Below are 22,457 nucleotides of genomic sequence, written 5' to 3'. Positions count from 1 at the left end.
AATTGTTGGTATCTCTGTATATCATTCATATCTTGGGATTGGAAGCTATCCCTTGTTCTCTGTATACGTGACTGCAATTTTTCTCAAGGTGTTAAACCGTCAATGGTGGATCTTGACGCAGGAAATTTGTAAAAAATTAGCATTTCCTGCGCTGTTTTCAACCGAAGCCATTTGTCGGTCTTCTTTCTCTTTTTAAATTCTCATGGTATTCCGGAATCTGCTATTCCCTCTGTAGTGGCGATCGGAGATGACGATACCGTGGTTGACCAAAACAGTATCAATATAATTTTTAACTGGTTTCTTTAATATTATATGTATCTCAATCTCGAGATCAATTACTCACAATTGGTCTAATATAAACCAACGAGTTTACTTTTCACTTATCACTTCATTTCAAGTCTAATTATGGATTTAGACAGAAGCACTAAAGCGTTTACCAAGAAGAAGAGTTCATACTACTCAACCATAATCATTATATCCTTTCTTCTGTTGTTCTCTCTTTTATTTATTCAATCTCAAACCTCTCCTTTCTGGAAAGGGTTAGCACTTAATGCCGTTAACCTTTCCAAAAATACCAATACTTTGATCTCAAAGCTCCAAAAGTCTGTCACTTTCCTTCCCCTTAAAGATCTGCGCTTTGCGAAAACTGCCACAGAAGGGAACTCCTGGTTTATGAGCTCTTTGAACGACACTCGCGAGGAAAATGAAGCTGAATACCTCTATTTCCCTTCAGAAATGTCTAAAGGAAGGCTTTTATGCATCAAAGGAAAGGACACAACAGATGGCACCAAGAATTCATATGCCTTGGCATTTCAAGAAGCTCTTCCAGCCTCAGCCAAGTTTATTGAAGGCTTGACTTTTGTATCAGACACATATTATGATTATGTAAATTTATGGCATGGATTGTGTGCTATGGCCCCATTTGTTGGTTGGTCCATAAAGAACGAGTGCTTGAAGCCAACAAGATGGATACTGTTCCACTGGGGAGAGCTCAGGTCTAAAATGGGATCTTGGCTGCAAAATTTGATGGAAGCTAATTTTGGACAAGTTAAACTAGAAGGACTTGAAGAAGGAGACAAGCCTTATTGTTTTGAAAAGGCGGTTGTAATGAGACACAATCAGGGAAGCATGGGAAAGGAAAAGAAGCTTCAGGTTTTTGATATGTTGAGATGTAAAGCAAGGAGATTTTGTGGAATTGATTTAGCAGGTAAAGGAAAAGAAAGCAAAGATATAATAAGGCTAACATTGCTAATGAGAAGAGGTTCGAGATCGTTTAAGAATGCTACTGCAGTTACAGAAATATTCGCTAGGGAATGTGCAAAGGTGGAGGGCTGCATACTTGAGGTGGCTCAGTCTGAGGATCTAAGCTTTTGTGACCAGGTTTGTAAATGGGCTAAAACGACCTCTCTTTTTTTCTTTTTCTTTTTTCTTAATGTCCTGACTCACAATTTCACAGTTCTAAAAACGAGTCTATTAGTGCTTATCACTTCGTTTCTGTTATGCATTCAGGTTAGAGTAATGACTTACACAGACATCGTTGTCTCACCGCACGGTGCCCAATTGACGAACATGCTTTTCATGGATAGGAACAGTAGTGTAATGGAGTTCTTCCCTAAAGGATGGTTAGAGCTCGCTGGTATAGGCCAATATGCACATCACTGGATGGCAGACCAAACTGGAATCAGACATGAAGGCACATGGTGGGAACCTTTAGGCAAAAAGGAATGTCCCCTTCCTCAAAATGATCTACAGTGCTTCGACTTCTATAAAAATGGCAAGGTGGGTCACAACGAAACCCATTTTACACTCTGGGCAAGAACTGTTATCAACCAAGTTAAACAAAGAAAGGTAGAAAATGCCATCAAGAAGCCACAGCCATATTCAACGTCCTGCGCATGCTAGTATATTTGTTCTATTTACCATTCTACAAATCCGTAGTGCATAAATTGTATTAGTAAAGCTTGATTGCATTGAATATTGCTGTGTTCGTACATCAAAAACTAGAGATCAAGCATAGTAGTAATCTCTTTTTTCTTTTTTAAATAGGAAAGATCTAGATTTTAGGCATAACCCAACAAAAGCCAATGTTCAATAAAGAAGCTAATGGGAAGATTTTACAACGGATCCTGCAATATAGCTCGCAAATACCGGTCCATCCATGGATAGCTATTGATATGAACATATTTTCAGTCTAAACATAACTCATCTTCTGGATACTTTGGACCACAGGTAGACCACAGTGAAACATAGGAGTGCAAAAAGAACCACGTGGACGATATGGTTTCCACCATTCTTAATGATGCTCTTGTTCAATTTCCTTATGTTATTCTTCACACCTGCTTGAGCTTTTATCACAGTCATTTGCTGTCATTTCAACAAAATTGAACATTCATCAAGGCAGTTACAGCATTTTGTACTAGGAAATATAGGCAAAGTGCTATTAGTTTATAGCACTATAAATCATTGGATAATAGTAAGAAAAGTCCTAATCATTTATTGATATCATAGATGGAAAACAAATTTCTGGAAGGCATATGAGAAAAGCAATAAGCAAACAGACTTCAGTTTATAGTCTAGCTTGCACTGAACATAATAATAAAAACAGCTCAAAATCAGATAAAGAAACACGTATAGAAACAAAGGAGGGCACTAATAATTAAGAACAAAATTATCCAATGGCAGGGTAAATGTAATCAGTGACATTTTGTCCCATACCCATCAAAAAGATAAGTTGAAAGAGCCAAATTGTTCCCAGACCATAAAGACTTCAAATTGAGAGCACGAATACGTCACATCACTATACAATAGAGCAAATTGTATACAGCCATATGTTTAGATATGACATTGTGATGATACAATCTTTCTTATTATATTTTCTTAGATACTAACTGATGGCAGCCATTCCCCTTCTTTTCCTCATTTCCTTTTTAACAATCAAAATGCCATTATCAATAATAATAACATCAGTGTCTCTGTGTGTGTGTGTGTGTGTGAACATGCAGAAAGGAAACCCTTTTTCTAGAGGTGGAGGGAAGGGAGGGTAGATATGAAACTGCAAACCCCTCCCTAGGTAAGAGGTGCGGCTTCCTGGACCAATAAAGTCCTCCTAATTTCACATAGCATGTGAATGTTGTTCTAAAAATTCAGAGTTTATAATAACCCTCTCCTTACCCCCACAGAAATTTCATGTTGTAAAGCAATTATATTTTGCTTCAGATTCAAAGTAGTGAGGCTTTAACATAATTAGCCACAGAAATAGAAATACCACTACACTGCATCAACAATATAGAGCAAACTAAAACCCAAAGGAAAGTAAAATACTAAAGAGCACATAAAACAGCCAAACATAACCAAGAAGGGGCATGCCAATTGGAAACTCACCAGCTGATCCAAGAAATCCTTCTGGAACTTTGCTTCTGATCCTATCTCTTGAGCCACCTGCAGCATATAATTAGATAAGAACTAACACGATATATCTAAAGAAACTTATAATTCAGTAATGATATTGATAACTTTGGACAAGGGATAAACGAAAACAGACAGTTTCAAAGCGAAAGAAAGCAAGAAGTAGAGAAAAAGCAAGAAATAGCGCAAATACAGCACTAAGCTCATAAAATAACAGAATCTTTATAAGCAAGGAATAGCTTGGGATTTTGAGTTGCCAGACATGCAGCTTCAGGAAAAGATTTGTATATGATTAGCCATTAAAGTCCTAAATGCATTGCATCTCCCAGCATTTCTTGGCAGTTTCCTCCATTTAGGCAGATATTATAAAATAAACATTGATTTCAGACTGAAACATATGGATAACCTTATTTGCTACCAATCCAAGGAAAGTGGGTGTAAAAAAGAATCTCCTAAAAGAGCCATTTTCAATGTTCTGCATCATTCTCCTCCAAGTTCCTAAGACACAGACATCAATATTTATTCATGAACGCAAAGAAAAATGACAATGTGTGACACTATTTCTATACAGATAAAACAAACCATTAGCAGCCTTTTATCATATTTGCATACTTCCTTTTGCCAATAAACTACCTGAAATAAATTCAAACTGGCACTGGTATTTGAGGTCTTTACATGGCACATTTATAGCCATTTAATCAATAATTATATAATCTCTGGCAGTACCTACCTATATTAGAGTAAAAATTCAAATTAACTCATACCTATCATCAACATGAACTAACTATCCAGCTAACGTTATGGTTAGCCAGAAAAATCCATAAAGATAGAATCATACTCCCTATTTATTGATTTTAGCTCACGAGACAGGCCTCGTAATTCAATTTAAAAGATAACAAATAGCAATTCAAAAAGAAATTGAAAAAAGAAAAAGAAAACTCACATTTCTCAATTGCTTAACTTGGCTACGGAGACCAGAGATCTCGTCATCGAAGTCAGCGTGCATCGGATCAATCCGTAATTGTATTTCATCGGAGCTCGCCGCCGGTCTCGTGCTGAGCCCATCCCTGAAATATATAAACACAAAATTTATGATAATGTTAAAGAAAATCGATTACAACAACAAATAAATAAGAACTAATACGAAACCCTAAAAACATGATCAAGTAATGGAAATCATACTTCGATCTATAGGGAGCAGCGCCGCCATAGAAGGAACCGCCTCGGCTCGAACTGGCGGCCATTGAAGAGAGTTCTTTGCGGCTAAATCGAAATCAAAGAGAATCAGAGCACAGAGATTGAAAATTTTTTTGTTTTATTATAGGTGGTGGTGACGACGTAACGTTAACAAGCGATACATTCTCCGTCAGTTTTTCTCGAAGGATCAGTGATGAGCAATGGACGTGCCGGAAATTTTGATCATAAAAGAGGTCAAAAGGTAAAGACGGCTCTATGTTATTGTGTTATACGTGGCAGATAGTTATTGGATAAGTATACCTAAGCTTAAAATTAGCTTTAATGTGTTTATGCCGCGTAAGTTTACTAGGTGAGCTGGCATTCAAACGGGTTTTCGTAATTCAATGTTTTTTTTTTTTTCATTTTTCATTTATTCACTAATTTGGCGAGAAATTTAGTAGCTGTGAAATCTTGAACTTCAAACTTCTCGCTATTCGTACGGTTGACAAGACTAACTAAACCGATCGACTAACAATACTCTTTTCTTTTGATTTCTAAATTTTTTTAATAATATTCTTTTCTTTTGATCTCTAAATTTTTTTTGTGTAAATAACCGAAATGCTATTACTAAGACTATCTAATCTAGTTCGGATTTAGTACAATTAAGCCCTTCGCCTTTTTGTACATGTATATTTAGTAATGATCGAACTCGATAGTTCTTCTTACATATCCATATGTATTGTCAACTGAATTATAATCTATAGGTTTTCAATTTTTTAAATTTAATTAATATATAATAAAATTGAAACTTAACATTAGAAAATACTAGTTGCTAACGGATTGTCAAATTTACTATCCTACTCTATTTTGGGGAACCGATTATATAGTTCCAGTTTTAGTCTGTCCAATTAAAAGATCCCTTCATCCGAAAAGAAGCTTTTTAGCATTAATTAACTGAATAAAGAAAGTGGTTTCAAAGGTCAGCAAAAATAAATATATAGACTACAATAACTTCACTGAATTAGTGAATTCACCTTCTTTATCTTTCATTGCATCGAGAACTTTAGAAACCCACACATTTTATCTAATTTTCCTCTTACCCGAACATGTATTAGTCTAATTAACAATAGTTATACATAATATTTCTTCCATCGAGTATGCAAAGTAAATATGTACTTATGCTATTATTTTGTTTAATTTAATAATATATGTAAATACTGTAATATAAATACTCTTTTTTATATTATTTATATAAGAGTATAATAACATTAAATCAAACCATATAAATAGTATTTATACAATATATTATAATATTTTATCATATTTTTGTAACTTACTCTTGTATGATGACGAGAAAAAAAATTAATTCTTATTTTGAACGGTATTATATACTTTCTACATAACATATTATGGAATAGAAGAAAAATAGAGAAAAGAAAATACATTGAGAAATATAGAAATAAGCAAATAGAATCATAGGTTTTGTTACCTAATATAAAAAGTTTCCATAGACAAGTGTCGGCTGTAGAGCAATCTGTATATATATATATATATGAAGAAAATGGCTTTTATAATTTTGACTCATGGGTAAGAAGAGCAAGGGTGTTACTTTGTGCATCTCAAACATAATACTTCCGTTTGTAATGTTTTTTATTTATGATAAATAAATTTAATTTCTTATCTCAATCATTAATTGATATTGAAAAATAAAATCTCACTTACTTTCTAAATAAGAAATTATTTTTATTTTTGTTCGACTTTTTTATAAATTAAAAAGAAAACATAATCTAATATGAGTAGTAAGAGTTTGAAAAAAAAGTAAAATAAAAATAATTAGTAAAATCTTGATTAATAGTACCACCACAAAACATTAGGAATAATTTGACCATATAAATAAACAAATTGATTTTATTTTCAATATTATTTTGATTGGTTCATGTTTTTGTTCCTAACAGCCCACGTCCTTCACAAAGTTCACGTGGGTCAAACCGAGGGAACGCGCGTTCATGGCACTGTCTGTGCTACACTCCAATACACCCACACCATTCACTAAATCCCCAGCAAATCTTGACCGTCAAATAAAGCCTAACCGGCATTTCTAACATTCGATTACACTGATCATCTAATTCCCTTGTTTTCCCTCACTCCCTACGTCACTCTCACGCGTTCGTTGAAATCTCGCTTTTTAATTCAGGCCCATCAACGCCCTGGTTTTGCCTATATATACTCCTCCAAAGGTAGCGGAGCCGCAAGTCTGCAACGTCTCTTTTCTGCTAAAAAGAAAAAAAATCAATACGTGTAAGAAATCGAAATTTTAAGATGGTACAAGAACGACAGACTGTGAGGAAACCGAGATTTCTATGCCTACATGGATTTAGAACAAGCGGAGAAATTCTTAAGAAACAGGTCTCTAAGTGGCCTGAATCAGTTCTTCAAAAGATCGATCTTGTTTTTCCAGACGCACCTTATCCAGCTCAAGGAAAATCCGACGTGGAAGGGATTTTCGATCCTCCTTATTACGAGTGGTTCCAATTCAACAAGGTTAAATTCTTATTCTCTCTTCGGCTATTTCTGCTTTGCTTTTGTAACTTTTTTTCTCTCAGGAAAATAAAATTTTGTGAGTTTTCTCTCAGGAATTTACAGAATACACCAATTTTGACGAATGTCTTGCTTACATAGAGGATTTCATGATTAATCATGGACCTTTTGATGGTCTCTTGGGTTTCTCTCAGGTAATTGAGTCAAGTGCAGAATTAATATTTATATTGCCTTGACTTTCTGTTTGGTTGCTAGAAAAACATCAAATTACGGAAAGTTTTTCCCTTTTTTTTTTTTTGGATGCCGTATGCGATTAGATGTTTGAAAGTTTTTTTTCTTTTTTCTTTTTTTTTTTAAATCCAACTAATTCACGGCAATTGCATTATTGATACAGGGAGCAATACTATCGGCGGGGCTTGCGGGGCTGCAAGCTAAGGTAATTAATTATCGTTCTGTCTTTTAATTTAGTAATTAATGAAGGTTTGATAAAATAGGTTTTTTTTATTTTTTATTATTTGAGACAAATTCCATCGTGTTGTAAATTGTAATGCAATATAATTAAAATCAAAAGCATTTTTATGGTAAATTCAATTCCTGTTATGGCTCGCTATAAACAATTAAACATCATATTAATAAGGTTTTATTTTGTTTTGATTCCATTTGCAGGGCGTGGCTTTAAAGAATGTACCCAAAATAAAGTTCCTGATAATAATTGGCGGAGCTAAGTTCAAGTCACCATCCGTGGCCGAAAAAGCATATGCCTCTCCAATTCAATGTGCCTCTATTCACTTTTTAGGTATATATATACCAAACATTATAAAAATGCCAAACTGCAATAGTCAATAGAAATATTCGGACAATGTACATTAATTTACTGATATTGGTTTGTCTTTGGCAGGAGAGACGGACTTTTTGAAGCCGCATGGTTTAGAGCTCTTGGAATCGTTTGTAGAACCTGTTGTGATTCACCATCCAAAGGGCCATACCATACCCAGACTTGGTAATTAAAAATATAATCTTTTATTCGCTATTGGTAAATACTACTATATTAATACTATGATTGCTAATAGATGATTGTTGTCTGTCTTTTCCTTTCAGATGAAACAAGTCAAGAAACTATGCTGAGCTTCATTAAGAAGATTGAAAATACGTTGCCCCATTCAGATGCTACTGATTTGATTAGCCTGATCAAGTGATCGGAAATACATGTAATCAAAATAACTTTGTCAGTAGCACAAAGAAAATTATATCATTTTGTGTTCTAGTTGGATTTACTAGGACAAACCTGTAACATTTTATCATATAATATTATTTTACTTAGTAACTGAGTACAATTTTTTCCACAGGTACCTCAATCACCAACATCAGTTTTTAAGACATTATTGTCAAATCACCATTTTTATATTTGTTGATTATACTATTTAATGATTAAAAGCATTTCCAATATTAACGTGGATTGTAAATGATGTGTCATATAAAATGATGATGTGAATTGTGAATGATGCATCATGCAAAATGATGATGTGATTAAATATTTATTTATAGTACATTAAATTTTAAAAATTTCTCTCTAATGTATTACTTTTACATATTAGCATTGGAGAGTATTTTTTCAAAAAATATATTTTTGTTTTTCATGATGTGTCAATTAAACAATAGCATTTCATGTGTAATATTGAAGATGCTTTTTATAGTAATCTCTATTAATGAACTTTTTAAATTATTTAAATTAAACATTTATGTTTTAAAACTATTGTATATGTAAACAACCAATCAAAATTAATTAAATAATTATTTTTACTGAAAACTCATACTTTATATGATTATATAAACAACTAACTACTGACCGCTAACAACCAATTAACATCCAATTAACATGATTGATACTACAATAATCAATAACTACTTAAACATCTAATATTATCAAACAAAGCCCAAAAAGCAACATCTAAAATCTGAAAAAATAAAAATTATACCATTGCTGAACCTAGCGGGTTTGGCTTGATAATCAAATCTTCGAACTGAGCTCTGTGACCAAGATTTGAAAAACCGTCCAGTCGACTAGTCCTATAACGTTTCAAGTTTCGGGCAAGGGCCTCCAAAATCCAGCCCGCTTGAAAACCCACCTTCTAAATGGATAACGTTTGAAAATCATTCTACGTTGAAGCGTCTTTTAAATTATCCGAATCGGGCCGCATACTGTGGTTATTGGTAATGGCCCAACTGCAGTTGAAACGTCCCAATTCGCGAATGATTTCGGCGCAAAATCAACATTTACGCAGAATGGAGCGAAACACAGTAACACGCACGAATAAAGAATAATCTGGTTAACGTAGCGATGATATTGATACGCAAAACCCGAGCAATGACATGTTTATTTCTTAGCCAGTTAATCCCTCTTGCTCTCACTCAGCGCAATAACTCTTCTTCCATTTCCAATTCATCTCGCTTTCTCTACAACTCCCTCCCCTCAAAAGCCTGGGTAAGCGTAGCCTCCTCTCTCTCTCTCTCTCTCTCTCTCTCTCTCTCTCACTGCACTGCACTGTTTAGCCATCTAAATTCTGGCGACATGTCTTTTAGGGTTCTACTTGTCCAATTCCGCGTCCTGAATTTTGTTCGAGTTCTGTAATTCGTTTCTCCAGTTCAAAATCAAGCGAACCGACTAGAGAAATGCAGAGCATTCAAAATCCAGAGTCTATATCCTACCTCAGGCAGCGTGAAGCTGCGGAGATTGATGAGATGCTCATGGGACCTCTCGGATTTAGCGTGGATCAATTGATGGTCAGTTTACAAGCCTTATCGTTTTGTTTTTATTTGGATTTTAGAAGCTTTATGATTTGATTCCTTCTCGCTCTATTCTTAATTTTAATGTTTTTAACGGTATTTGCAGGAATTGGCTGGTTTGAGCGTTGCTACTTCCATAGAGGAGGTATTGCTTCATTTATAGTAATAATATTTTTCTTGCAAATAGTTTCTGCGAAATGTTCAGGCAATCATTATTTCTTAGATTATTAATTTCGTGTAAGTTAGCATTTTGCATAAGTTAAATTTTATCATAGGCAAACAACCACAAATCTTGTAATTTACTTGTCTTGTTGCTTGTTCATCTTTGCTTGGAAAATGGATTTACAGTTGTGAAAGTTTGCACATGTACACATGTAATCATGTCTTTTGACTAATAGTAGTTTTTAGGTTTGATGCTGTATGACACTCGGCATTAATACCTCTAAAATCTATAAGACCCATAAAAGGGAGGGAAATAAGTATTATTATGTAAAACAATTCTATACTCAGTGAGAATTAAGAACTTGATCCAGGATTCTTTTCTGAATTGAATCCTTTGGCAGGTTTACAAACCGAGCGAGTATAATCGTGTTCTTGCTATATGCGGTCCTGGGAATAATGGTGGTGATGGTTTGGTAGCTGCTCGCCATCTGCATCACTTTGGATACAAGCCAGTTATTTGCTATCCAAAGCGTACTGCCAAACAACTTTACACTGGTCTGGTCACTCAGGTACGGAGTGATCACAAGTTTGAAACCTACTTGAACCACCAGATGCTACACTTCATCAGAATTCTTATTTGATTGTAGTAATTTTGTAGCTGGAGTCGCTGTCAGTCCCCTTCTTGGCAGTGGAAGATCTGCCTTTGGACTTGTCAAAGGACTTTGACATTCTAGTTGATGCAATGTTTGGGTTCTCATTTCATGGTAATTGCTCTTTTTTCTGTAATTTAATTTATTTTTTCTTTTTTTTTGTTTGCTTTTGCTCAAGTCTGTTCACGCTGGCACTGAAGCCAAATTTGTAGGGCTTTTTCATAGCTTCTTCACTCCATGTGTATATTATATATATTGTAACAAGTCAACATTATTGCTATTCATTGTCTTGGAAGATATTCAAGTATATGGAATATTGGAGTGCAATCTCTCAAGTAGAGATTTCTTGTAATTTAATCACTAATTGCTTTGAACTTGTTAGACTATGTTTAATAAGCTCTCTGATTTTATTTAACTTATGCAAATTCACCTCTTCAAGCAAACCTTCTTGGCCTGAGTTCTTTTAATTGTTTATGTTTTTTATTTTGCCTGGCTAACATACATAATTTATCTAATTATGAAATTATTTTACTGCTGAAAGCTCATGTATTCTTATCTCTTTTCTAACTGACATTCTCAAATGTTTCAGGTGCCCCAAGGCCACCTTTTGATGATCTAATCCAAAAGTTGGTTTACTTGCATAAGTGCAATGAAGTTCATGAAAAGCGTTCAGTTGTTGTCTCCATAGATATTCCATCTGGATGGCATGTTGAAGAAGGTGATGTTGGTGGTGAGGGAATTAAACCTGACATGTTGGTATGTTATGTAACAGACACCAGTAATCTTTTTTTTTTTTTTTTTCTTGCTGTAACTCAATAGTCTGAAATCTTGTGATCATAAATTTACAAAATATTTTACAATTTTACACAATTATATTTCTAGTGGTGAAACCATCTTGTTAATGCAACTTCAGTATCTCCTAGGTCTCTTTGACTGCTCCAAAGTTGTGTGCAAAGAAATTTTCTGGTCCGCACCACTTTCTAGGTGGTAGGTTTATCCCACCAATTATTGTTGAGAAATTTAAGTTGCATCTTCCACCATATCCTGGTACGTCTATGTGTGTCCGAATTGGAAAACCTCCACAAATTGATATGTCAGCTCTGAGAGAGAACTATATTTCTCCTGAATTCCTTGAGGAGCAGGTGGAGGCTAACCCCATCGATCAGGTTCGTATTAATGATGTGGTAGTTACTTTTGAGTTGTGTGTTTTTTTTTTTCTTTTTTTTTTTTTTTTTTTTAAGCTTGCAAGTCAACAAGGAAATGAACCATTTGTAGTTGGTAAGGTTGCTTTTTTAGTCAGGATCATTGCAGAGTCAGTTTACTGTGTCAGGGATTATGCCATTTGCTATCTTGCAGTTCCGTAAATGGTTTGATGATGCTGTGGTTGCTGGATTAAAAGAGCCAAATGCTATGTGCTTGTCAACTGTTGGAAAGGATGGAAAACCGTGAGTTTTTCTTCTTCTGCTATTCATCAGTTGAAAGTCATTACCTTCTTCCAAATGGATAAAGTAACTGATTGGCATGGATGTTTATGAACTTAAGTGAAGAATGATTCTTTTAATTGATTTTGGCTTATAAAGTGACCCTTGAAAACAGAAGGAAAAAGTGTCTTAGAATTGCTAATGTAAGCCATTGCATTTATAAATTGTCCAAAGTGGTAGACAAATTATTGTTGGGCTACTTAATCCATTTGTCTTCAGTCGCGATATCTGTTCACTGGTACAGGAGTTCACGAGTCATGGCACAGAGAAAAAATATTTTCTCCCCCCAGAACTTAACTCTTCTATGCTGATATAGTATGGAAGCAGGACAAACACAGCTTTAACTCCACTTCTGCATCCAACATTTTCTCAACACTCCCCACCCTCTCTTTGTCTTTCTCTCTCTCAGAGCTCTAATTAAGCTTATGGAGAACAAAATAAATCAAGAAACCAAAAAACAACCAGGGTGGTAAAATGTAACTAACTACCCTAATTTCCATATAGGTAAATGGTTAACTGTGGCTTGTTTAACAAAAGTCTGTGGTGCACGCTAGTGAAGACAAGCAAAATGCAAAACTGTAGCATATGCATAGGGAGAAACTATACTCAATTAATTTAGGTCCACATGGGTATCATATCTTTATACTTAACACTTGCTATGGGAGGTCCTCAGAAACATATTACCAAAGACATACAGCAGGAGAACGGCATTGAATAGAGGTTTTTCCTATGAAGACCTTTCTCTATCCTTGGGATTTTACTTAGGACTTTCCTAAAGTGCCACTACCCTGTATAAAAGAATCCCTCTAGCATACCAACTGGAGAACGACATTATTGGCTCTAAATTTATCTGTTTCAACTTTTTTATAGGGTATTAAATGTGCAACTACACTTTTAAGCTTTTACATTTGAGGTATATGTATATTATAAGAGGAATTTTGTAATAAAATTTTCTCTTTAATGTTTTTTGTCTTAAGAATAAAGCTTCTTTAGTTTTTATTTCATGGTAAAAAATCCTATTGGATTGTTTATGGATGAAAACGAGATATGAATCGAGGTTTAAACCTGCAAGTACATTTCCCTCTTCAATGAAGCAAAAGAATCCATCTAACTTTATTATATGACATTGGCTATATTTTTCGAAGTACTTGTCATTTTTCATTATTTTATCTTGTGGAACTGCTGGATTCCAAATACCAATTTTTGTCCATTGATTTTGACCTGATATTGATCATATGTTATCTTACTTGCCAATACAGCTCATCAAGAATGGTATTGTTGAAAGGAGTTGATAAGGATGGGTTTGTCTGGTTAGTAAATCTGGCACTATCATTGCAGCAATGAGATTCCTGTTTTGTGACTAGAACTGCTGGTTTTGATCTTGCTGCAATTTTTACCTTTACAGGTTCACCAATTATGAAAGTCGAAAGGCACATGAATTATCAGAAAATCCTCGAGCAGCACTCCTTTTCTACTGGGATGGTCTTAATCGGCAGGTAATGCATATTACTTGCTTTGGTCATTAGGTTGACCTTTCTTTTCTTTTTCTTCTTTCTCAACTTTCTAACTTATATGCTGTTGTTCTATTCTTTATTCAACTTAATCATATACATAATGCGGAAATCTGATAGAATAGCTTGTGTAGGTGTTTGTTCTATATCTATAATGATAAACCTTCTTTCTCCATGTGGGAATGAACAGAAAGCAGCAAAATATGTTCTGTAAGTTTTGAAATTAAGGATCATAGGACCTCTATATATCTACTATCTGGTAACCTATGGATGAAATTTTAGTGGTATTTTTCTAATTTGGTGTCCCCCGTCCTGTTTTTCCCTCTCCCTCTCTCATGCTTCTTTTCAGTTATTGCTGAAAAATTCCTGCCCTTTCCATTGAGCATTTTGTCTTCGTTGGATATTTGCCAAGTGAGACATACCAATGTCTTGTCCCAGCATGTTAAATCAGATAAGTGGACCTCAAACAAATGCAGATGTTGGATTTGGATATACAGAATGAACACTTGAAAGTGGAGCAACAACTATTAATTAGTGACAATGTCATTAGTCTTACTGGCTTCCAATGTCATAATTTAGTGAACCCATATGAAAATATTATCTGCCTGCACTTGGAGATTGTTGTTATGGTATTCCTTTAATTGGCTTTTAGATCTAAGTTTGGTGTTGTTCTGAAGCCCCACTAAGTGTTCTATACCCATTGAAGTGTGTCAAAAATAATGGGGAATATTTTTTGTTTTCATGTTCATCTAGGAGTTGGTCCATTGCCTAACATTTTGTTAAGTGTGACTTCTAGGTAAGAGTGGAAGGATCTGTGCAGAAAGTCTCTGATGAGGAATCTGAAAAATACTTCCATAGCCGCCCTCGAGGAAGTCAGATTGGAGCAATAGTTAGCAAACAGGTTCCTTTTACTTTCAGTTTATCAAATTGTATCAATACATGTGACTACTTGTTTGTAAGGCCTCAAGTACCGTTTTTTTTTTTTTTTTTTTTTTGTTCCTCCAGAGTAGTATAGTTCCTGGAAGACATGTTCTACACCAACAATACAAAGAGTTAGAAGAGAAGTTTTCTAACATGTAAGTTTTACTTCCCAAGCATCTTTTTCTAATTGTAAAAAAATGTCATACTGCTTTGTTTATTATCCTCAAATGAAAGATCATGACTAAGATGTTCATGGTTACTTGATTTTGAAGGATTTTCATTGTTTTCTTTTCTTTTTTTTTTTTTTTTGAAAGAGAATATCCAAATTCATTACCTCTTGGAAGAAAACAAAGATGATGGAAGTCCCTCCTTTCACTCTTTTTCTCTTGTCCTTTCTTCTGAGTGCAGAAGTTTGATCCCAAAACCTAAGCACTGGGGAGGATACAGGCTTGAACCAGAGCTTTTTGAGTTTTGGCAAGGACAGCAGTCTCGCTTGCACGACAGGTTATTTTCATCCCTACTCCTGCATTAATTTCTATAACGTCTTTAAATATTGATTGAACAGCTTAAGCTCAATCTCTAGACCAATTGGCAAAATGGTGTATCCAAGCTTTTGAATGCTTGATTTGTTACAATGTGCATGGGTATGGACTGAACATGAAGTTATGAATTGGGTAAACTCAGATTCAGGACCAGTGAATGAGTTTTGTTAGATCCTTGTATTTTCACCTTCAGGATTGTGTAAAGCTTTTCTACCTTCAGGATTGTGTAAAGCTTTTCTAACCAAATAAATGAATTCCTGGGAACTAAGGCTGATGACTACTACTATGTTGCATTTGTTTCTGTAGTGACCATATGAATGCAGTTCAATGTGGAGTTTGGGTGCAACTTCCCCCTTTCTCTTGTGTGTTGCTTGTCAAAGTTCATGTACAATATGGATTTGCACCAAGCTCTATAAAAAGCACATTTGTGTTGTGTATTTATTTAATTGAATGCTTGTTTTAGCCAGAGGAGTCAAAACATTACCCTATCTCATATCCTCACATTTCTTTCTCTTTTTTTTTCTTTTTTTTTTTTTTTGGTGGGGGGGGGGGGGTGTTGTTGTTTTCTAAGCCTCAAGACCCCTCATCCACCATCATCCATAAAATTTTCAATAATATGATGAGGGCTATGAAATGGGCTACACTTTGTTGTGTATGTGTAGCCTCCATATGAACCAAAAAATTTTACTTAATGATAAGTAACAGGGAAGTTTCAATCAGGTTATTCAATGGATATATAATAGTTTTTGAAAATGGGAAGTGGGATTTCCAGCCAAGAAGATTTGTTTTGGCCCCATTGCTAATATATTGCTCTCTTTTCAGGTTGCAATATGTTCCTCAAGAGATCAATGGGAAACAAGTATGGAAAATTGTGCGGTTGGCTCCCTGACTAGTACTTTCAGCTTCTTCATTGTGAAGTTCATGATTTGTTGGTATCTCACTATCTGCTCCTTTGTGTTCATATATTTTGTTTAATTAGTTGAGTGCATGCTCACACTAATTCGCCCTCTCATTGAAGTCTTTAATTGATATATTTGCAGCATTCGAGGAGTGCATTCAGCCATAAGCATAATAAATTGCAACTCGATGAGGAAGCAGAATAACTGAAATATGATTATGGATATGGTTTTGTGCAGGTATAAGCTTTTAGGTGAATAGCTAGAGGGTTGGGTTTGGGATTACAGTCTATTGAAAGAGCAATTACGGATAATAACACAGTGAAGGACGAAAGATGTGCCAAAGGTAGTGGATGGTATCATTTAGGTTGTTGCTTCTGCTATTATTTACTGTCTGCAGCCTGCAGATTAAAGATTTTAACATGATTTCAAAGAAATGGTTTGAACTATTCTTAATATATTAGAAATTATAATTGCTTGAAAACTACGGTCACAGTTTTCTCCTGAACATCATCTCATTTAGCATCCATTCCTCCACTCTGGCTGTCTTCCCACTGAGTTTTTCCCCGAGTAAATCAGGTCTTTGAACTTCACCCTAGATTAACCAGTCATGCCATTGCTTTCTTTTGTGCGGCATAAAGTTTACAGCCTTTGTTCTATTGTATGAGCCATTAAACCTTCAAAATCATCCTCATTAAGGTTTTACTAGAGAAGTGCAAGTTAGAGAGCTATCTTTTGAACATAACGGCACTCTCTCTCTCTCTTCGTGGGCTTGGCAGCAGTTGCATGAAAGTTTAACAGTCTGAATGCTCCAAATGCTGAGGTGAATTTGCAACATTTATAACGGTAAGCCTCTTTATTGCTGGATCTGTTAAGCTTTCTTTAAACTGCATCCTCATGCTTGGGCCCTGAGATGGAAAATGTTGATAATGATTTGTGAATTCCATTATTTAAAGCATTGTTCCAATGATATGGTGTGTGTAACTCGGGCAATTTTTTTTTCATCCGTTGTTTTGGTCATATTTTTCCCCCTATATAGATAAAGCAGAAAGGTAAAGTGGAAAATTTTGTAGTCTTTTTATGCAAAGATGCTTTCAAATCAGTGCAAGCATGTCACAAAGTTTGGAGTTTCCTGAATGGATTTTTGTTGATGATTTTATATTTAAAAATTAAAATGGGGAATTGGTTTGGTTGGGGGAGGTTAACGTTGATCCTGACCAAACCGGGCTCCACCAGGAAAAAATATCAGGAGTTGCTTTTCAAGGTTCTTTTGACCAAGAAGCTGAAGCCAAATTCTGACACACTATTCTTTTCTGAAAGGCCAATTTATTTTTTGATGCTAAGGTGACCACACCACTTTCTTTTCAAAGGAGGGAGGGGTAAGTGGAAAAATATCGAACATCTCAGGGCCTTAGAAATCCTGTTCCTTTCTTGTCATTGTGCATCACACTAGAGATCCAAGAACTAGAGGCGGGGGAAACTTTTTGAGTTGTATAGGATAAATGATTAGTATATTCTATATCTATTGATAGGTTTTTGAGGGTATGTGTTTTTTCTTTTTCTTTTTCTTTTTTTTTTTTTTTATAATATCTCCTAAGTGGGTACAGCTGTTTGATCAAAATTCACGAGTCATAAGCATTGGAAGAGGTTAAGGAATCCTTTTCTTTTTGTAGGCCATTTTTTGACTCCAAAATATAACATTCACCATAGAAGAAGAGTTGAGGAACCAACCATTAATGGAGTTTGACCTAATGCTGAGTAAGTGGCCACGTCTTCAACATTTTGAGAATTGAGATATGCCTTAAAAAATGTCCTAAAAGGAAGTGTCTTTTTTTTTTTTTACCTGAAAGGAATGTCCTAATACATGTTGTTCACTCTGGATGCTTTTGCTTTTGGCGGATGATTGAATTGATTACCCCCTCACAACTATCATTGTCAACCGTATTCCTACGGGACATTATTCCTATATATATACACGCGCGCACACATTCTAATTGATTTAAAAAATATATATTCTCCACAAATCCGGATAAATTTGGCAAATATTTGGGAATAAATTCTTAAAAGTTATTCAACAAAAGCAAATATAATAAAATGTTTCTTTCCTTAAATATTTAGAGGCAATTGGAAGGTTGAATTTGTACCGCGGGCAACATGAAATTAACCAGAAAAGGAAAAAGACTGTAAATGATTTGAGTTCCTAATCTTTTTACAATAAAAAAGGACTGGAGATAATTAATCATTAAATTATTGATTTAATTGTGGGGTTAGCTCAATTATTATTATTATTTCCTTGAAATCTATTTCTAGTATTCAAAATACAACCATAAAGCTTGGCAAAAACTTAAAGACAATCTTTCATGGAAGATGATTATGTTAGGAGAACAAAGGATCACAGAGGAAGATGCATGGTACAATTCTATAGCTAGCTTTAGGGTATAGGAACTTTTAAAATCTTTTTTGAATTGTGGGTAGAAAAGAAAGATTCAAAGTAGTGGTGTTCAATCCATCTTGAAGCAACAAGTATTATGGTGTCTCCTATCAATAGATAAAAACAGAGGGAGAGAGGACCCCTACATGTCTTGGATTTTATACAAAGACTCGTTAGGTCCGCATAGGGTATTTCTTAGAGCGATGGTATTTTGTCTCCTTACTCTCAATTGCTTCTTGTCATCAGAAACTGGGTTGTGATATTTTTTAATGTACAATATATTTGACTGATTAGACTCTATTTATTTTACAGAAATAACTTGTCCTTAAAAATATTTTTCAAACAATTCACTTTCTGTTATTTATATTTATTCCAATATTGAAATTACTTAAAATTATAAAAATTTTTAATTTATAAGATTATATAAATATGTAGAATTATAAAATTTATATTTTAAAAGTTTATTATTTTATTGAATAAAAATTTATTGTTGAATGTGAAAAAATAAATTGTTATGATGACAGGTAGAGATTATTAGTGATTGATAAAATTGATTTCAGATGATCAAATGAATTATAAATGTACCTATAAGATTATCGTAAATATATCAATATCAAGAAAATATTTTCCTTTTTGTATAAGTTACTATGTTTGGACTTTTTTTTTTTTTTTTTTGAGTATTTAAAATTTCAAGAATTATTTTTTAAAATAAAGAGAGCATAAAAAATAATACTCCCATTTAACAAGAATTATAAGGAGCTTCTTGCCACTTAGCTTATTCCTCTAATCGGATCCAAACAAATAATTATAATCCAACCAAAGATTACGTAATACACACTAACTTTCTTGTTTCTTTCTTGGGAGTACTGAACCTTTCTTTGACATTAAAATGGAGGATATGTTTTGGGGAGTGTAAATGCATGCATGGGTGCATGGAAAGCAAGAAAGCATCTTTCAGCGTCAAACATATCACCCGCTCTTACTTTGAGGTTTTGACGTTTGATTATAGTAACGTTTATACTTGACCTTGGTATTCTTGCAATTAAAACCATGCCCATATATATTAGCAGTATTGATCAAGAAGAGAGATTTGAATTTGACATTTTTGGAAAAACTATGCACAGTAGAGAGTTTTAAAAGATGCTGTTTACATTTTTTTTTTCTTCCTCAAAATTGCAAAGAAAAACAGTACTAGTAGCATAACCCTAATTAGTAATTAATGAGATGCTTATGTCCAATTCAGGTCAAAAGAATTGGGTTTGTGTCAGAATGTGTTGTTGTTTGTATATGATTGTTTTGTCCATAATTTCCAAAAGAATTAGTTATATATCGTTTTCTTCAATTGTGATCTTTTTGACATAATAAAACTTGTTAATTAGATAGAAGATGCATAGAAAAGAATCCCATGTTTGGCAAAGTTTCCTAGTAGAACAAGAGGCTTCAGGTATGTCTCGCTCTCGCATGCGGTAACCCGTGTCACGTTTCTTCTATAACTTGCTAAATTAATTGATACCAAATTTATTTACTTGTTTGTCATCAAAACGTTTTTTTTTTTTTTTTTTTTTTTTTTTTTGTCGGCAACAAACAGTTGTTTCTTTCTTTTTTTTTTTTTTTTTAAAAGGGTGACAAATGATAATTAAAGTCACAGTACACAATTTTGCTGAAGGATTTGAACCTAATAAAATTAAATTCTTAATCAATTGGAGATACTCTAATAACATTCACACCTGAAAAAAGTTCAAAGATTTAATATTTACTATCAGAGTAAAACATTGAGTTATCCATGGTTAAATTAAAAAACCAATGGTTCCTGTCAAAATTGTTACTAATGCAAGAGATGCTTTGCTTAGTCTATATATTACAAAAGTACAATAATTATATTTTAAGGTAAATTTTATTTGAAAGGTTAAAAATTCTGAGACTTAAAAATCACTGCTATTAGAAAATTGTCGTTTCAGATGGATGTGAATTTACACATATACTAAAAATATATATATATATATATATATATATATATGTACAAGAAATTGGCAAATAAAACCATGGGAAATAAAGACTCAATTGCAAAAATCGAAATAGTGCAGGGGAAAAATATTAGAATAAGAAAAATGAAGATACAATAAACAGTGCATAGAGGGAAAAAAAAAAAAATAAAGTGGAGCAGCACGAGAGAGCATACTTTGGTGGTTGACCTCGTGCTTAGTTCAGCCATGAATGTGTTTAACAGAAAAGTTATGAAAAACCACTCTTTTTTTTAATATTATTATTTATTTTCTTTGGCTTCAACGATGATCTTTTCTTAATCTCCACCACCACCTCCTCCACCTCCACCTCCACCTCCACCTGCACCTCCACCAGCTACTGGCCACTGGACTGATTAAACAGCTGCTAATATATTAGTAGTTGGTTTTTTCTGATTGGTACTAGCTGAGTTTCTTTTTCTCATTGATTATCCTTCTTCCATTATCAAAAACAAATGATATTAATTATTATTAAACGCATGATTATATGACACCCTCAAATTTTACTAATTTTAAGCCATTCATGTATCCCACCTCCCATACCGTACACGTGGCCCACAGATTGATTGATCTGGTGGTGGGACATGGTTTTTAAGATGGGCATCCACCACAAAGCACAGTACTAAGAAGCTAAAACTTAATAAATAAAGCATTAATTTATTATAAATTTATTATAATGATGCACCTGCTTAGCAAACAGTGGAAGGCATGTGCTCAACCAAAATTCGAAAATGGATGGAGTGGTGGTGTGATGTGGTTGATTCAATCATGACCATTCAATTAAATGAAAGTCTCTCTATCAAATGATAGACAGATAAGACATGTCTAGTAGGTAAGCTAGTTCTATCACCAAAGGGAAAGAGAAGCACAATTCCACATTATCTAAGGGCCATTTTTTTTTTTTTTTTTTCAATGATGCCAATCCCTTCCTGGCCCTATCTATGTGTAAGGTCATTATCAATTTCTTCATGTCACCTTTTTTTTCTCTTCTCTAGGGACAACAAGCTCTCAAAAAGATAATTCAAATCCATATCATATTCTAGATAATAAATTAATAATATAATCAAAGAACAAAAATATAAAAAACAAAACTCAAATGTTCACACTTCACACCATAGTAGCAGTAAGAACGGTAGTACAAGGACTTGAAAATGCTTGTCTCTTTATTTCTTCTATCTTTTATGTTGAACCCACAAATGAGAAACAAACACCATCTTACCCTTTAACTGTTGAGAACTGGTACTTCAGGTAAGCACACAAATGATTCACAAAATGTCTAGCAATGGGTTTGTGGGCAAAAGAGAAATACACAGAGAGATTTTTGTCCACTTGCTTTTCTATGCTACGCCCACAAAATGGATAGAAAGACAAGAAAGAAAAGCCTAAGCTTTGCTTCCCATTACTTATTCAATTGCACAGTCAGATCCCACGTTGATGATGAGTTTGGTTTTTACCCTCCTGCCACACAGAATACCAACAAACAAGCCATATAGATATAGTCTACATTTCTCTGCTAATAATGTGTATGTGTGTGAGAGAGATTTACACAGATACACAGCATTGGTGGAGTTAGCTGCTTTATAACGCAAACACAGGGGTGTGACAAATCATCAAATGTTTGGTCCCACCACACAACCATAGATATAAGTGTAGTACACCAAGAGAACTAATCCAAGCTGCTAATTCAATAAAGTACAGACACTTCAGCATATGAGAAATGATCAGATCAATACCCTTAAAGAATAGGAATGGGTTCCTCATCAAATTAATGGTAATGGACTATCGAGGGCCTTGAACATGTACTCGTACTAACACTTTCCATACATAATTAATGGCCCTCATAGTCAATTGGATCATTCCACATTCAAAGAAAGTAAATATATATATATATATATCTTTTAAAAAAAGGATAAGTCTCTCACTGAAGTCATACGGTCCA

General features: G+C 34.2%; 4 protein-coding genes across 6 annotated transcripts; 3 read left to right on the top strand and 1 right to left on the bottom strand.

Annotated features, from left to right (window-relative positions):
• The first annotated feature begins 54 nt into the window (after positions 1-54).
• On the top strand, positions 55-2,110 carry LOC105630992 (uncharacterized). The gene is made up of 2 exons (XM_012212987.4): positions 55-1,380; positions 1,510-2,110. The coding sequence occupies exons 1-2, from the start codon at positions 406-408 to the stop codon at positions 1,900-1,902; spliced, it is 1,368 nt and encodes a 455-aa protein (XP_012068377.1). The 5' UTR covers positions 55-405; the 3' UTR covers positions 1,903-2,110.
• On the bottom strand, positions 1,947-4,836 carry LOC105630671 (bet1-like protein At4g14600). The gene is made up of 4 exons (XM_012212559.4): positions 4,588-4,836; positions 4,349-4,472; positions 3,382-3,438; positions 1,947-2,364 (listed from the first exon to the last, which is right to left on the bottom strand). The coding sequence occupies exons 1-4, from the start codon at positions 4,647-4,649 to the stop codon at positions 2,203-2,205; spliced, it is 405 nt and encodes a 134-aa protein (XP_012067949.1). The 5' UTR covers positions 4,650-4,836; the 3' UTR covers positions 1,947-2,202.
• Positions 4,837-6,819: 1,983 nt separating this feature from the next.
• On the top strand, positions 6,820-8,443 carry LOC105630672 (uncharacterized). The gene is made up of 6 exons (XM_012212561.4): positions 6,820-7,122; positions 7,215-7,313; positions 7,514-7,555; positions 7,786-7,915; positions 8,018-8,119; positions 8,218-8,443. Exons 1-6 carry the CDS (start codon positions 6,901-6,903, stop codon positions 8,313-8,315), a joined length of 693 nt encoding a protein of 230 aa, XP_012067951.1. The 5' UTR covers positions 6,820-6,900; the 3' UTR covers positions 8,316-8,443.
• A 956-nt stretch (positions 8,444-9,399) lies between these two features.
• Positions 9,400-16,550, top strand: LOC105630673 (pyridoxin (pyrodoxamine) 5'-phosphate oxidase). Of its 3 annotated transcripts, none has more exons than XM_020678015.3 (15): positions 9,400-9,601; positions 9,700-9,900; positions 10,010-10,048; positions 10,467-10,634; positions 10,724-10,829; positions 11,305-11,471; positions 11,639-11,881; positions 12,072-12,160; positions 13,456-13,506; positions 13,602-13,692; positions 14,504-14,608; positions 14,713-14,783; positions 15,037-15,132; positions 15,993-16,102; positions 16,307-16,550. In XM_020678015.3, exons 1-14 carry the CDS (start codon positions 9,458-9,460, stop codon positions 16,057-16,059), a joined length of 1,638 nt encoding a protein of 545 aa, XP_020533674.1. In that variant the 5' UTR covers positions 9,400-9,457; the 3' UTR covers positions 16,060-16,102; positions 16,307-16,550. The 3 variants fall into 3 exon arrangements, with proteins under 3 accessions (XP_020533674.1, XP_012067952.1, XP_037494330.1); XM_012212562.4 differs by having other exon boundaries at positions 9,401-9,601; positions 16,211-16,550; XM_037638402.2 differs by having other exon boundaries at positions 9,465-9,601; positions 9,762-9,900; positions 16,211-16,550.
• The last annotated feature ends 5,907 nt before the right edge of the window (positions 16,551-22,457 follow it).

This window comes from Jatropha curcas, chromosome 9 (genome assembly GCF_041381405.1).
Source record: "Jatropha curcas cultivar XTBG-Jc1 chromosome 9, XTBG_Jcur_1.0, whole genome shotgun sequence".
Taxonomy (NCBI): Eukaryota; Viridiplantae; Streptophyta; class Magnoliopsida; order Malpighiales; family Euphorbiaceae; genus Jatropha; species Jatropha curcas.
Note: the sequence above shows the minus strand (reverse complement) of the source record. Positions and strands in the feature narration are given on the sequence as shown.

Excerpts from the sequence above, each read along its gene's own strand:
- LOC105630673 (XM_020678015.3), top strand. The coding sequence starts at position 9,458 with ATGATATTGATACGCAAAACCCGAGCAATGACATGTTTATTTCTTAGC. Across the intron at positions 9,901-10,009 it reads TTAGCGTGGATCAATTGATG|GAATTGGCTGGTTTGAGCGT; the intron begins GTCAGTTTACAA and ends CGGTATTTGCAG. Across the intron at positions 14,609-14,712 it reads GAGCAATAGTTAGCAAACAG|AGTAGTATAGTTCCTGGAAG; the intron begins GTTCCTTTTACT and ends TTGTTCCTCCAG.
- LOC105630672 (XM_012212561.4), top strand. The coding sequence starts at position 6,901 with ATGGTACAAGAACGACAGACTGTGAGGAAACCGAGATTTCTATGCCTA. Across the intron at positions 7,123-7,214 it reads AGTGGTTCCAATTCAACAAG|GAATTTACAGAATACACCAA; the intron begins GTTAAATTCTTA and ends GTTTTCTCTCAG. Across the intron at positions 7,314-7,513 it reads GTCTCTTGGGTTTCTCTCAG|GGAGCAATACTATCGGCGGG; the intron begins GTAATTGAGTCA and ends TTATTGATACAG.
- LOC105630992 (XM_012212987.4), top strand. The coding sequence starts at position 406 with ATGGATTTAGACAGAAGCACTAAAGCGTTTACCAAGAAGAAGAGTTCA. Across the intron at positions 1,381-1,509 it reads ATCTAAGCTTTTGTGACCAG|GTTAGAGTAATGACTTACAC; the intron begins GTTTGTAAATGG and ends TTATGCATTCAG.
- LOC105630671 (XM_012212559.4), bottom strand. The coding sequence starts at position 4,649 with ATGGCCGCCAGTTCGAGCCGAGGCGGTTCCTTCTATGGCGGCGCTGCT. Across the intron at positions 3,439-4,348 it reads AAGTTAAGCAATTGAGAAAT|GTGGCTCAAGAGATAGGATC; the intron begins GTGAGTTTTCTT and ends TATATGCTGCAG. Across the intron at positions 2,365-3,381 it reads AGGATTTCTTGGATCAGCTG|CAAATGACTGTGATAAAAGC; the intron begins GTGAGTTTCCAA and ends TTGAAATGACAG.